Here is a 16,375-nt window from a genome sequence, read left to right as displayed (position 1 = left end):
AGGAAGAGTAGATACTCTGTCTTTGCAGAGATATTATCGATACATTTTGACACACTGTAGTCTAAATAAGCTACACACATACTGTTCAGGCTATAATTAGTCTTTAGTAGTAGTTACATTATTTTAGGATAAAACATAGTCACAAAATATTAACCACTTCCTTTACATTTATAATTAATTTACCAATTCTTATATTTAAAAAAAATTACCAGCTTGTATGCAGTTTTCTCCCAGCCCCTGTCTTGTTTCTTTTATATGTTGTGTCTTAATAATGTCAAATAAAACACTTAAAAGTTGTTGAATTTCTGTTAAATGAAAATAGCCATCATGCAAGATTACATGTGTTATCTTCAATTTACCCTTTCTTTTTTATTACCTATGTCTAGTCTCCTAATGCAATGAGTTAGTTGTTCTCCCAAAATGATTATTGGATGTGATCATTTCTTTCTTTTGGTCACTTATCATGCAAGCCAACATCAGTTTATTCCTTGATTTTTGAAAGTACTAAACATTAGGTCAGTTCAACCATCTCTAGGCTGACCTGTACATCCCAGGCCCAAGTCCCTTCAGCACCCTTATGAAGAAGTTTTAAGATGCTGTTTCATACATCAATTACTCCTCTGCTTGAAAGATTTCAGCTGGCCTCTACTGCCTAAGAGATGCCAAGATCAAGTCTTCATCTCGATGTTAAAAACTTTCAGAATTTGACTCCACCAAACTCATCCACCTTTAAGTGCCACTCCAGTACTCTTGCCTGAAAAATCCCATAGATGGAGGAGCTTGGTAGGCTGCAGTCCATGGGGTTGCTAAGAGTCGGACACGACTGAGCAACTTCACTTTCACTCTTCACTTTCCTGCATTGGAGAAGGAAATGGCAACCCACTCCAGTGTTCTTGCCTGGAGAATCCCAGGGACAGAGGAGCCTAGTAGGCTGCCGTCTCTGGGGTCGCACAGAGTCGGACACGACTGAAGTGACTTAGCAGCAGCAGCAGCTCTTTATTTCTAGCTTTGCATAACTTTGATCTTGCCATGTTTCCATGTTTATTTCTTCTTTGCAACAGTCTTTCAACAGAACTTTCCCAATCCTGTCTTTTCCTCCTTAGATTTTTTAAATTCAGTTTACCTGTAAGGCTTGACCCTTAGTGCCTCTCTAAGCACTCTCCTCTAGTATCTCTTGGTCCAATGAACTCCTCTTTTCGTGGGTATCTCTTGTCTGTCAGTAGACATAGTGTTGAGTGTGGCCACTGTGCAAGCATAGTATTCCTTGTGAACTTTGTTGCATGTTGTCTTCTGTTGTCTTGAGCATTGGCGGGAATATTCAGCACGGAAGTAGGAAGACAGGCCACTTTAACTCTGTCAGTCAGGATCTACACAGAATTTACCTACATTATTAGCTTTTTATACTTAGATCTATCTGATTAGGTTCTCTGATAAGAGTTTCAGGTAGAGATCAGGATTTTTCTGGGAATCACTTATGTAGTTATTTGTACATTCTTCCAGCAGATACTTACTGAGTGATTTTACTGTGTGCTAGGCACTGTTCTGGGTGGGAGTGAAACAGCAGTAAATAAAATGGGAAAAAAAAAAAACCAACCCTCATGCCTTTGTGGAACTTTGTGGGGGCAAAAAGACAAGTTAAAGCAGTAAAGTCACAGTGTCCAGTGAAGAAAAACAAATGAGCGATAGGTCATGGGACAGGATGCTATTTTAGATAAGACAGGGAAGACCTCTCTGAGAAGGACACCCTGCAAGAGATCCAAATGAGGGGAGAGAATAAACAGAGGGGGCAGGAGAGAGGGGAGAACAGTGGAGGCAGAGAGGGAACAGCAAGTTCAGAGGCCTTGAGGCAACAGTGTGTTTGATATAATCAAGGGACAGTAAAAAGGGCATGTGACTAGACTATATACAGTGGCTTAGAGCGCGATTGGTTAGAGATGAGGCCAGAGAGATGCATGGGGAGCTAGGTCACACCATAGTCAAGGACTTGTGATTTTATTGTGCTGTGGTAAAACCTGGATGGGTTTTGAGCAGAAGAACGCCATGCCAGGATTACTGTGGGAAAGGAACCCTCACTGGTGAGTGGGGAACAGACTAGAGGTGAGCAGTGGAGCAGGGAGAGTCCGTGTGCCAGGTCTGGGCGAGAGATAGGTGCTTGTTAACCGTCCCTCAGGACATGAACAAAGGCTCTGTGGCATATCTTACTCTGCATATATTTTTTGGGGGCCTACTGTCTACTGGGCACAGTATTAAACACTAGGGTGAGGAAAAGACATAGTCTGTCTCCTCATAAGTTAAGAATCTACAACCAGAGTTCAGTCCAGCCAGTGCTGGTAGGTATGTTTTCCTTGTTGAACTATTTTAAAGGAAAATGCTCTGAATTTACTCTTAAAAAACGAATCTGAAAAGGGAATATCCTCAATTCCTCGAATACTTTTTATAATGGCCGCAAAGCAGTAAAATAATGAGGTTCCAAGTCAGCTAGAAGCTACTGTAATGGCTGTGGCTCCTCAGCGATCACTGTTCTCCTGAGTTACCTAAAAATGAACGGTTTTATTATTTTAGGCCCAAGGTCTGCACTGTAGTCTTGAGACAGACTGAAGGGGATTGAGAGAGTTGGTCAGGTTGATTTACAGCATGGCACTGTTGACTTCATCATTTGCCTGTAGATGTGATTGCTATAGACAACCATACCTTCAGTCTGTTAACCAACTTCTCACTGAAGAAGTCAGTGTCATTCATACCAAATGAGTTAAGCAGTATTAAACTGGATTGGGATGGACACTGTACCCAATTAAAATATTGATAATTTTCTATTTTAATCTTATAAGCATATAATACACCTATTATATAGTATAAAAGCAAACCATGTACCTTGCATAATTTATCTCATTTAGTTCTCAGAGCAGCATAATTAGAAAAGTACTGTCATGACAATTTAATAGAAAAAGAAAATGAGACTCAGAAGTGTCAAGTAAATTACCTGAGTGTGCATAGCTAGGTAAATAGCAGGCTTTTGACTACAAACATTACAATTATAAATACTACCCAAGCCTGTCTTTCCTTTGCAATCACTACCACTTCAAAATGAAATAAATTGCCTTCTAGCTTTACTCCACCTCTTCCCCCTTCTCTAATCTTCCCCCAACCCCTAGTTGTACTTACCCTCACCAACTCAATTCACTGTGTCAAGAGACAGAACATTTTTGAGAAAAAACTAATTTCCTAATGGTTCAAGTCTACCAGCATACTCATTTTATCATATTCTCCATTAACAAAGTAGATTACCTGTTTATATTTCTGCCTTTATAACCTGTCTTGTCCTTTGTTCACATTTCTTTGGGGGTCTCAGTGTTTGCTTACCAAACTTGTACATACTTTTTAGGAGGAAATTTTATGTGTGATTGTTTATAGTCATTTTTGCTACACTGAGAGTGGTAATAAAAACTAGCTCAATCTGGTCAGCAGGCAGAAGTCATCTAGAAGGAATTCTGCTTTAAGCAAAAATAATGTGTCTTGTTGCTTCCTCCACTTTAAGCTTCAGGTATACCAGAGGCTGCTCAAATTTCTCATTTAATTCCTTGAGGAGTGTGGTTTAAAGCTCAACATTCAGAAAACTAAGATCATGGCATCCGGTCCCATCACTTCATGGCAAATAGATGGGGAAACAGTGGGAACAGGGGCTGACTTTATTTTGGGGGGCTCCAAAATCACTGCAGATGGTGATTGCAGCCATGAAATTAAAAGATGCTTACTCCTTGGAAGGAAAGTTATGACCAACCTAGACAGCATATTAGAAAGCAGAGACATTACTGTGTCAACAAAGGTCCGTCTGGTCAAGGCTATGGTTTTCCAGTAGCCATGTATGGATGTGAGAGTTCGACTATAAAGAAAGCTGAGTGCCGAAGAATTGATGCTTTTGAACTGTGGTCTTAGAGAAGATTCTTGAGAGTCCCTTGGACTGCAAGGAGATCCAACCAGTCCATCTTAAAGGAAATCAGTCCTGGGTGTTCACTGGAAGGACTGATGTTGAAGCTGAAACTCCAATATTTAGGCCACCTGATGTGAAGAGCTGACTCATTTGAAAAGACCCTGATGTTGGGAAAGATTGAGGGCAGGAGGAGAAAGGGATGACAGAGGATGAGATGGTTAGATGGCATCACCGACTCAATGGACATGAGTTTGGATAAACTCCGGGAGTTGGTGATGGACAGGGAGGCCTGGCGTGCTGCGGTTCACAGGGTTGCAAAGAGGTGGACATGACTGACTGAACTGAAGGAAAAGAAAAATAATTATTGGATTAGAATACTGAAGTATTTGAGTTTGCTGAAGTTGACTCTGGAAGGGTGTTGTCCACCTTGATTTCCTAGTCACCTTAAAAGTAGTAATGAAAAAAAAAGAAACCTTTAGTACTTAATGCAAAGAAGTGATTTTTAAATACTACAAAGTCTGGCACAATATTTACCATTCTAAAATCCCTTTTAACTTTGGTTTTTCACTTTAGGATAATGGCAAATCTGTAAATCTGTTTCAAAATATCTTGGGTGCAACTGTAGTTAATCTGCATAATGTAATCAAATTAGAACCAGTAAACACTAATACAGAATGGCTTTTTGAAATACAGGAAAAAGTTAGGTTTGGAGGAAAAATAATTACCCAAAATGGAGTTTGGTCAAAGCTAATACTAGTGCCTATGCTTGGATTTAAGTTTCTTGTATGGATTTGTTTATAGTCTGTGCATGTGTGTGCTCAGCTGGCCAGTCGTGTCCAACTCTTGCAACCCAACAGACTGTAGCCCACCAGGCTCCTCTGTCCTTGTAATTTTCCAGGAAAGAATACTGGAGTGGGTTGCCATTTTCTGCTCTAGGGGATCTTTGTGATCCAGGGACCAAATCCATGTCTCTTGCATCAACAGGTGGATTCTTTACCATTGCACCACCTGGGAAGCCTTATGGTCTCTAAGACAATGATTTTTATTCTAATTAATTAATGAAGTAATTCACTAATACATATCCCCCAAAAGAACTTGCCCACAAAATACTTTCCTTCAATAGTCATTTGATTGTTTCCTTGTGTTCGACCCTTGATGAAAATTGTAGAATATTGCTACCATTTTGTAGCATCCTTGAAAGATTTGTAATAATATGAAACCACGGAAGACAAGACTAAAAAACAATCTTTATTCCCTGTCCACGTATTGCAATCTGAAAAAAATTCTCTGGTTTATGAATTGGAAACATTTTAATCTCTTTTAAGAGGCTACTTAAGATTATTTCTTAACTCCTTTTATACTGTGAATCAAAGGGGATTATTTAAATGTGAAACTCAAAGACAATAGAGCATAATGGTTCAGACCATGCATGGACTTTGGAGTCTGACAGACCTGGGCTGAAATTCTAGATCATCCATTCATTGGCTGCGTGACCTTGTACAAGTTACCTCTCCCCAATCCCTTCATGTGTAAATGTGACTAAAAACCTACCTCATAAGATGGGTGGAGGGATTTAAATCAAGATGTGACAGATGCTTGTAACAGTGCCTGGCACATAGCAACAGCTCAACAAATGGCAGCAATTAGTATGAAAACACAACAACCCCTTAAATAATAACCATAAGTAAATATTAGTGTCATCTGTCTTCAGTCATTAAACATTTATGGTGGAAAAAATAAATAAAAAGCAGCTTAACAGTATGTAACTTTATAAATATGACTCTTGCATTTCCTTCCCAGTAAATGTAAGTTTGAGCCAGCTGTATTTTTGTTTTAGAATATTTTGGTCGTCAAGAAATTTAACATCTAAGGTAAAAAGAGTTATATTTGTTATGCATATTATTGTATTCTAATGGTTTTGACAAAGCATACATGGATGTTAGAAAGAAAAAAAATCCTAATTACTGTAGTTTTTCATAGTTGTAGGTGCAACTATATTTGAAAACATGAAAGGAAGTTAAAATACTTCTGCGGGTTCATCACTCTAATAAGTCATAGTACCAAAACTTGAAGCCCTAAAAGAACTCTTAGGGTTGAGAATATAGTAGAAACATTCAGGTGGCAAGAATACACAGAAGAACTATACAAAAAAGATCTTCATAACCCAGGTAACCATGATGCTGTGATCACTCACCTAGAGCCAGACATTCTGGAATGTGAAGTCAAGTGAGCCTTAGGAAGCATCACTATGAACAAAGCTAGTGGAGGTGATGGAATTCCAGCTGAGCTGTTTCAAATCCTCAAAGATGATGTTGTGAAAGTGCTGCACTCAATGTGCCAGCATATTTGGAAAACTCAGCAGTGGCCTTGGGACTGGAAAAGGTCAGTTTTCATTCCAATCCCAAAGAAAGACAATGCCAAAGAATGCTCCAACTACCGCACAATTGCAGTCATCTCACACGCTAGTAAAGTAATGCTCAAAATTCTCCAAGCCAGGCTTCAACAGTATGTGAACCATGAACTTCAGATATTCAAGCTAGATTTAGAAAAGGCAGAGGAACCAGAGATCAAATTGCCAACATCCGTTAGTTCATAGAAAAAGCAACAGAATTCCAGAAAAACCTCTACTGCTTTATTGACTATGCCAAAGCCTTTGACTATGTGGATCACAACAAATTGTGGAAAATTCTGAAAGAGATGGGAATACCAGACCACCTTACCTGCCTCCTGAGAAATCTGCAGGTCAAGAAGCAACAGATAGAACCGGACATGGAACAATGGACTGGTTCCAAATGGGAAAAGGAGTACATCAAGGCTGTATATTGTCACCCTGCTTATATTCAGAGTACATCATGTGAAATGCCAGGCTGGATGAAGAACAAGCTGGAATCAGGATTCCTGGGAGAAATATCAATAACCTAAGATATGCAGATGATACCACCCTTATGGCAGAAAGTGAAGAAGAACTAGAGAGTCTCATGATGAAAGTTAAAGAGGAGAATGAAAAAGCTGGTTTAAACTCAACATTCAGAAAACTAAGATCATGGCATTCAGTCCCATCACTTCATGGCAAATAGATGGGGAACCAATGAAAACAGTGACAGACTTTACTTTCTTAGACACCAAAACTACTGCAGATGGTGACTGCAGCCATGAAATTAAAAGACGCTTGCTCCTTGGAAGGAAAGTTATGATCAACCTAGACAGCATATTAAAAAGCAGAGACATTACCATCAAGTCAAAGCTATGGTTTTTCCAGTAGTCATGTATGGAGGTGAGAGTTGGACCATAAAGAAAGTTGAGCATCGGAGAATTGATGCTTTTGAACTGTGGTGTTGGAGAAGACTCTTGAGAGTTCCTTGGACTGCAAGGAGATCAAACCAGTCAATCTTAAAGGAAATCAGTTCCAAGTATTCATTGGAAGTACTGATGCTGAAGCTCTAATACTTTGGCCACCTGATGTGAAGAACTCACTCGTTGAAAAAGATTACAGTGTTGGGAAAGATTGAAGGCAGGAAGAGAAGGGGACGACAGAGGATGAGAAGGTTGGATGCCATCACCGTCTCAATGGACATGAGTTTCAACAAGCTCTGAGAGTTGGTGATGGACAGGAAAGCCTGGCGTGCTGTAGTCCATGGGGCTGCAAAGAGTCAGACATGTCTGAGCGACTGAAAAGAACTGTTCATGTTTATATTAGGGGAATCTGTAACATTTAGGAAATATAGGAAATATTTGCCAACAAACAAAAAAAGAATATGGCATTTAGAAGTATTTCATAGACACTTGTAATCAAACCCACAGAAATTAGCAACTTGAGGCTGTGGCACAGGTAAAATGTCTGTAAAGGTTAGTCAGCACTCTCATTCATTTACGGTATTGTGGGGACAAGATCATCTTAAATCTTCCTGTCTTGGTGTTCTTCATCTTTGTTGCTTGTTCAGAATGTTTATGCAGAATAATATTTAAATGTTGAAAATATTGATTTAGCTAGTTCTAGCAGAGAAGGCAATATAAGCAGCTATATAAGCTTATATATAAGCTTCTCTGCTTAGCTATATAAGCAGAGAAGGCAATGGCAACCCATTCCAGTACTCTTGCCTGGAAAATCCCATAGACGGAGGAGCCTGGTAGGCTGCAGTCCATGGGGTCGCTAGGAGTCGGACATGACTGAGTGACTTCACTTTCACTTTTCACTTTCATGCAATGGAAAAGGAAATGGCAACCCACTCCAGTGTTCTTGCCTGGAGAATCCCAGGGACGGGGGTGCCTTGTGGGCTGCGGTCTCTGGAGTCGCCCAGAGTCGGACACGACTGAAGTGACTTAGCAGCAGCAGCAGCACATACGGGCTTCTCTGGTAGCTCAGTTGGTAAGGAATCCACCTGCAATACAGTAAACCCAGGTTCAATTCCTAGGTGGGGAAGATTCCCTGGAGAGGACATGGCAACCCACTCCAGTATTCTTGCCTGGAAAATCCCGAGGACAGAGGAGCCTGGCAGACTACAGTCCATGGGGTTGCCAAGAGTTGAACATGACTTAGCAACTAAACCATCACTAGCACGTACAAAATAATAATAGCCTTTTATTAGTTACTTTCTTGCTTTTGAAGCAGCCAACTTCCTTATAAATTTCATTATTCACTATTGTCTTCAAAAATACCTCTTCAGTTGACATTGTGGTTTCCTGAGTTTCCTGCATCAATTGATGCATTTTCTATAACCATAAAGACTGGTTACCACATACCATGTTTCATAGCAAATGAAAAATCCTTATGTTTTCCCTTAATAGTTTCTCAACTAAGCATTTAAGGCGGTCTCCATGGGAGCTGTCTCCCTACCCCATTAGTGTGTGAAGGAGGCAAATCCCTGAGACGTAAAGGATGAAAAAGTGGATTTTATATTTGAAGTTTTAAGTTACCAACATTTTTTCTTTGTAGCTTAATCACTGAAATTTTCTAATCATGTTTAGAAGGACGAAGATTTTATTTCAGAGATTGAAAAAATGGAGTGTGACATTTTATAGCAGATCACAAAACAGTGGGGCAGTATTTAATTTTTAAAAATTTTCTTATATGTATTTATGAAGACATCCTTATATTTTATTACTATTTAACTGCCTTTGAAGTGAAATCACTCAGTCGTGTCTGACTCTTTGCAACCCCATGGACGATAGCCTACCAGACTCCTCTGTCCATGGAATTCTCCAGCGAAGAATACTGGAGTGGGTAGCCTGTCCCTTCTCCAGGGGATCTTCCCAACCTGGGGATTGAACTGGGGTCTCCTGCACTGCAGGTGGATTCTTTACCAGCTGAACTAACTGGGGAGCCCTAACTGTCTTTAATACAACCTTAAAAGTAAATATTTGTTCCTTTGCTCAGGGTTTAAATATAATCAGGAATAATTCTTAAGGAAATCTGGCTTATGAAATATTTTATCTAGTTTGTCTTCTGTTCACATTTCTTAGGAACAGGTATGGAGGAGGGGAAAACAAGAGATAAGATTTATTTATTTAAATTTGCTAGAAAGAGCTGCCATTGTTTCCTTTACTGGCAAAGCAGGGAATGCGTGGCAAGGCATTTTCTTTATAAGAACAGTAATTTTTGATTTGAAGCTCATGGATTCAATGCTGTATCTTCCCTGGACATATTATTTAAAATAGATATTCTTTTCTCATGAAAATGGTATGTGTTTAGCTCTGAACATTCATTCTTTTTGAGGAAACCTATCTAGCTGACTTAAGGTGGACTAGTGTGTTATAAAATTGAACAGTTAAGGTTGGCATCAATTTTTGTATATGACTAGATTATTTCAAGTAAACTTATTTTTTGATTGAGGTCTATTTTATTTATAGTATCATATAACTGTCAGGTGTACAATATAATGACTCTCACTTTTTAAAGGTTATACTCCATTTATAGTTCTTTTAAAATACTGGCTATATCCTCTGTGCTATACAGTATATTCTTGTAGCTTATTTATTTTATACCTAGTAGTTTGTACTTGTTAATCCTCTACCCCTTTCACCCCTCCCCTACCCTCTCCCCACTGATAACCATTAGTTTGTTCTGTATGTCCATGACTCACTTTTTGTTATATTAGTTTATTTTTTAGATTCTATATACAAGTATATCACACAGTATGTGTCTTTCTCAGATGTAGTTCACTAAGCAGATCTTCCAAGTCCATCCATGTTGTTGCAGATGGCAACATTTCATTCTTGTTTATAACTGAGTGGTATCTCATTGTGTATATATATACACTATGGAATACATACACACTGTGTGTATATATATATACACATAATGGAATCTATATACTACATCTCCTTTATCCATCGATCTGTTGATGGACCAGTTGCTTCCCTATCTTGGCTATTGTAAATGCTGCTGCTGTGAACATGGGGTGTGCTTTTTGAATTAATGTTGTTTTGGATGTATACCCAGGAGTGGAACACTGCTGGATCATATGGTAGGTCCGTTTTTAGTTTGTTGAGGAATCTCTATACTGTCTTCCACAGTGGCTGTACCAGCTTACAGTCACACCAGCAATGTACAAGGGTTCCCTTTTCTCCCCATCCTTGCCAGTATTTTTGGTCTTTTTGATGATAGCCATTCTAAAAGGTGTGAAGTGATCTTATTGTGGTTTTCATTTGAATTTCTCTTATGTTTAGTGATGTTGATCATCTGTATGTCTTTTTTTGGAAAAATATCTGTCTAGGTCTTATGTTGTTTTGATGTGAGCTGTTTATATATTTTGGATGTCAGCACCTTGTCAGTCAAATCATTTCCAAGTATTTTCTCCCATTCAGTAGTTGTCTTTTCATTTTGTCAACAACTAGTTCATTTTTAAGTCATCTTTAGAAATTACAATTTCTATTACTTTGTTCAAGACTGAAAGAAGGCCAGTGTGACTGAAGTGTGAATGAAAGGGGATAGAGTGACGTGAGATGACCGATCTGTATATCAGATCATATTCAGCTATATGAAGGCCATGACAAAGAGCTCAGATTTTATTCTGAGTGAGATGGGGGACTGTTTATGTTTTTAAAATATCACTTTGGCTGCTATGGAGAAAAACCATATAGGACAGGAAAAGAAGGAGGCTCTTTAGTAATCAAGGCTAATGGATTAGTGTAATTGAGGAATCAGAGAGACCAACTGAAGATGTTTTACAGAAAAAAGTGTATAGGACATGGTGATGTTGAATCTAAGCTCTAAGTGAAAGAGGCATCAAGGACATGCCTAGGCCTGATAATCAGTGGATGCTGCTGCAGTGGCTGCCTTAAGTCTTGTGTGTTTTCTGATAGGTCAGTGCCTTTGCCATATCTGATGACCCAAGGTTTGGGGGAAAAACTAGGGAGAAACAGGTTTAGAGGGGAAAATCAAAGTTTTGTCTACTTACGTATTATTATAATGTTCCTAGATTGATGAGATTTTAACTGTCTTGAAAATTTTCTGAAACATTTAAATAACAATAATATAACAATCCAGATAGAAGTGTTTCCATATGGTCACACATAACAGACATGAATCTCACCCCTCCTGCAGCTTCTGAACATCTATCCATTAGTGAATTAGCAGTCTTTGAGAAAGCCTGGAGGGGTGTTTATATCAGGTTCTCTCAGCCTTCTCACTATTGGCATTTTATGTGGGAAGATTCTTTGAGGGGCTGTCGAGAGCATTATGGACTTCCCTGGTGGCTCAGACAGAAAAAATCTTCCCTGCAGTGCAGGAGACCCAGGTTCAGTCCCTGGATCGGGAAGATCCCCTGGAGCAGGAAATGGCAACCTAACTCCAGTGTTCTTGCCTGGAGAATGCCATGGACAGAGGAGCCTGGTGGACTGCAGTCCATATGGTCGCAAAGAATAGGACATGACTGGGTGACTAACACTCACTTTCACTCCAGCATTATAGGATATTTAATAGCCTCCCTGATCTACTAGATGACAACAGTACCAACTCCCAATTGTGAACACCAAAGATGTCTCCAGATATCACCAAATATCCCTAGGGGCAAGGGAACAAAATTATCCCCTGGTTGAGAACCACTGGTTTATAAGCAGTGGAACTTTCTAGCATGGTGCTGACAAGAACAAAATTAACAGCTGTTAGCACTTGTTATAGCCCCTTTATCTCATGCTACCAGAATCACTGGACAAATTGGTTAATTTTAATATCCACTAAGGTTGAAAATAATTTTCAAAAATATATAAATGCCTTTATCTTTAACTCAAATATAAAACCATTTAATAATTGCTTGATGTTGGGCCATTCTCTTGAATATGAATGCACTGGCTGGATTTCTAAGTTGTCATATAATACATTTTCTACCATTTTTAATTTTGTCTTTTAAAACGGGACAGAAATTTGATTGTTTTCCTTTTTGCTTTTTTATTGATATATAACCTTGTCTGTTTTTTAGGTTTCTCACCCATACCACATTTCATCACATTTTGACTGGAGAAGGGCTGGGGGGAACACTTTTATCAAGTGTCTACCAAACCTAGCTTTCAAATAAAACCGGAAGTCATACACATTCACAGCTCAGGGGCTGCTGAATACTTAAATTACATAATTACCCCAGGTAGAGCCAACAGGTTCACTGACCATTGCCACTAGCTCTTTGCTACTAACAGAATCACGTGGGGATATCAGAGAGCAGATTCCTAGCCACACAAGCCAGCCTTCACAAGCCAGTATGCCTACCAGGTCAGTTTTATCAGGTGGAGACTGGCTAAGAAGTACTGTTTGTGCCTGACACTCTGCTTGCATTCTCCTTTAATCCACAACAATCCAAAATCATAGTATGTTAGTATTTTTGTTTTGCCTTTGAGAATACTGAAACATAAAGGTGGCATCTTGCACATGGTTGGTTATGCAGGTAATAAATAAAAGTCAGGATGTGATTTACCATTTCATCACACACACCATGGGGGTTAATTCTCCACAGAACACTAAGGCTTCCCTTCTGGTCCATGATCACAAATTACACCTTTCAATGTTGACCAGTTATCATCAAAGCAAGTACTGTGCCTAGAAAATATGGGCGATCAATAGTAAACCTATCACTTCAAACACTTGAAAGCATCAATTCCATATGTCTAGCCTAACCCCCTGATAAGCTCAGCTGGTGAGGAATCTGCCTTCAATGCACAAACCCTGGGTCGGGAAGATCCGCTGGATAAGGGAAAGGCTACCCACTCCAGTATTCTGGCTTAGAGGATTCCATGGACTGTGTATAGTCCATGGGGTTGCAAAAGTCAGACATGACTGAGCAACTTTCACTTGCAGGCTAACCCTACTACTACTAATTTCTTACTGCTGTGGTGACAAATTTAAAGCCACAAACTTAGTGGCTTAAAACAACACATTTATTATTTTCGTTTTGTAGGTTTGAAGTCTTGACAGGCCTCACTGAGCTAAAATCAAACATTCTTTTCTGACGGCTCTAGTGGGGGAATCCATTTATTTGCCTTTTCCAGCTTCTAGAGGCCACCATGTTCTTTGGCTTATGATCCTCCTCCCCTCCTGTCTTCAAAGCCAGTAATATTGTCTCTTTCTGACATAGTCACATCTCCCCCTCTGACTCTGAACTAGAAAAACATCCTCCTCATACTTTTAGGGACCCTTGTGTACATTGGGCCCACTTGGATAATGCAGGGTAACCTTTCTACCTTAGTAAAATGAGGCTTAGAGCTGTGGTACAGCTTCGGATTGGTTCAGTCCTGTTCAGTTATATTAACTGAATCTGTTTTTAATGGGCATTTTCACAAAGCCGTAAGTCCGAAAGTTTGATTTGTATGAGAAATCAGCATGGTTGAATTCCTTATGTATTGGAACTAGCCTCAAAACCCAGGTAAATGGATCTGTGTAATTACAGATAATTATAGATATGTTGGAGTCCTTTAGTATTTTAATAGTTTGAGATAGGTAAAATCAGTCTCACTAAATCTCAAAACAGGAGGTTATAATAGAACCCTGTATTTGTTACAGAGTGTATTTGATAAGTGATAATACAGTAACCACACTCAAGATACTGAACAAAAATTTTCCTTAAAACTTTCTATTTAGGACTTCTCCTAAATGTGCTTAAATGACTACACGTTAAAGGGATTCTTTCAGTTGGAACAATTATTCTTTTCAGTATGTTATGTTCTTCCCACCTATCTTTCCAGACAACGGCTTTATCCTAACATGCTTCCTGATATGGTTGCCCTCTGTGTGAGATAGGCAATGACTTTGTCTTTTTTTAAAATAAAGGTCGTAAGTTCAACAGTAAGGAATTAAAAAGGGATCTTTTAATTAATTTTATTATTTCTGTCATAGGAGATGAATATGATGTATGTGCCATTTGTTTGGATGAATATGAAGATGGAGACAAACTCAGAATCCTTCCCTGTTCCCATGGTATGAATAATTACATACTGCTTTGAATTTATACATAATTTGTACTTAGGTTCAGTATTAGACAGAAAATAGTTACTAGCACATCATAATCTCTTATTAAACGATGAAGATTTATAAAAATTTACAAACGTTTGTCTCGTCCATATATGATGCATACTGATCAGAACATGAATAACCGCGGCAGGAGATGATGTTCTCAACAAAAGTGTACTATCTCAAAGATGTGTATTTTGCTTCAACAGCTTATCACTGCAAGTGTGTAGATCCTTGGCTAACTAAGACCAAAAAAACCTGTCCAGTCTGCAAGCAAAAAGTTGTTCCTTCTCAAGGCGATTCAGACTCTGACACAGATAGTAGTCAAGAAGAAAATGAAGTGTCAGAACACACCCCTTTACTCAGACCTTTGGCTTCTGCCAGCACTCAGTCATTTGGGGCTTTGTCGGAATCCCGCTCCCATCAGAACATGACCGAATCTTCAGACTATGAGGAAGATGACAATGATACCGACAGCAGTGATGCAGAAAACGAAATCAGTGAACACAGTGTTGTGGTCCAGCTGCAGCCTAATGGTGAACGGGATTACAACATAGCAAATACTGTCTGACCTTCAGAGGATACTGGGTTACTTCCTTTTAAAATGTTTATTTAGGCATATAGTTTGATTTTTCTTTTTGCTCCCTTCAGAGATTTCTGTAGAGATAATTTATTTTTTATTCTACAGGTTAATCAAGATTACTGAAACAGGTTGTTTTGATCTGGTATATCTGCAGGAGTGTACTTCATTTCACTAATAATAGACTGGTGCTGTAACTCAAGCATCAGATCAACTCTTTTGGAATGAAACAGCCAAAACATCAAGATTCCTCAGTATAGCTTGCAATTAAGACCTAGATCACAGTATGCACACACTTCATGTTCTTATACACAGGGTCAGTGCTGTGGCCACCGAGCATGAGCTGAGCCAACTCCCATCTCCATAAAGTTACCTAGAGTTGTTGAGCTGGAATATGCTTGTTCTGGTATTTGCCCAAATTGCCGTAATTAGCAAGAGGCGACTATCAGCACCACAGAGAAACTCAAAGCTTTTTCCTTTCTATTGCCAAGTAGTCTTACCCTGATAGGAACAGTCAGTACTAGGGCAGTTTGCAAAATGTTTTTTATTTTTAAGGCTTTTAATACTATAGTGTCATGTATGAACTTCATTATCAGCTGAAGTAATGTCTCTGACTTTACTTACTGAATTTCAGTATCCTTAAGAATTCTGTGTGGTGATCAAAACATAAACAAAATGCTGTATAAAAATACCAAACTTCAGTAATTGTTAATGCTCAGATTATATACCTCTTAATAAAGAGCATCCTATGCTTATTAGCCCTGCTAAACTATGTACAGAGGAAACTGTTCAAGTATTGGATTTGAAAATGTTGCTTATGTTTAACAGAACTAATAATGTATTTAAACAATGTATTATGAAAAGCTAAATTACACATTATTGTTAACTATGTAGAAAATATAGGCTTATTATATATAATCAAAATGCTAAGAATTTTTATATGGCCTGTATGAAGGGAGTTTGAATGTTAATAAACACGTTTTCCACTTTGTTTGTTCTCCTGTAGTATTACCCACATTAAACTTATTTATGTGCACAGTGTTTTTTAAAGTTATAACAAGGTAATTTAGGGCAGATAAACACACATTACCTTAGGATTTTATACAAAGTTAACTGCTCACAAGCAATTAGGGAATCCCCCCAAAACTGCAGACCAAGTCGTTCCAACAACAGTGTACATTATGGTACCTTCTTATAATTATGGTACATCTTTACAGTAAACTGCTGTACAGTCCCAAGAGGGTAAATAGCTAGATTCATCTGTATTAACATGGGAAATTAATAGTGAACAGAAGCATATTAGAGGAAAGTTAGACTTCTGTTGTAAAAAAATTTAATACATTTTTTAAAAATGTAACACTATTGAGGGAAATTTCACTTTTTGAACTGCTATAAAAAAATTCTTATAAGCAACAACAAAAAATGAGTATTT

The 16,375-nt window shown here is 38.6% G+C and overlaps 1 protein-coding gene across 9 annotated transcripts in view; it reads left to right on the top strand.

Moving 5' to 3' along the window:
• The window catches only part of RNF13 (ring finger protein 13), a 132,973-nt gene extending 117,039 nt beyond the window's left edge, over window positions 1–15,934 (top strand). For all 9 annotated transcript variants that reach the window (XM_042235704.2, XM_060394880.1, XM_042235705.2 and 6 more), the window contains 2 exons: window positions 14,250–14,330; window positions 14,573–15,934. In XM_042235704.2, coding sequence (XP_042091638.1) covers window positions 14,250–14,330; window positions 14,573–14,934 — 443 coding nt within the window. In that variant the 3' untranslated portion in view covers window positions 14,935–15,934. The remainder of the gene's footprint in view (window positions 1–14,249; window positions 14,331–14,572) is intronic.
• Window positions 15,935–16,375: the final 441 nt, after the last annotated feature.

The sequence above is a fragment of the Ovis aries genome, chromosome 1 (assembly GCF_016772045.2).
Source record: "Ovis aries strain OAR_USU_Benz2616 breed Rambouillet chromosome 1, ARS-UI_Ramb_v3.0, whole genome shotgun sequence".
Classification (NCBI taxonomy): domain Eukaryota; kingdom Metazoa; phylum Chordata; class Mammalia; order Artiodactyla; family Bovidae; genus Ovis; species Ovis aries.
Note: the sequence above shows the minus strand (reverse complement) of the source record. Positions and strands in the feature narration are given on the sequence as shown.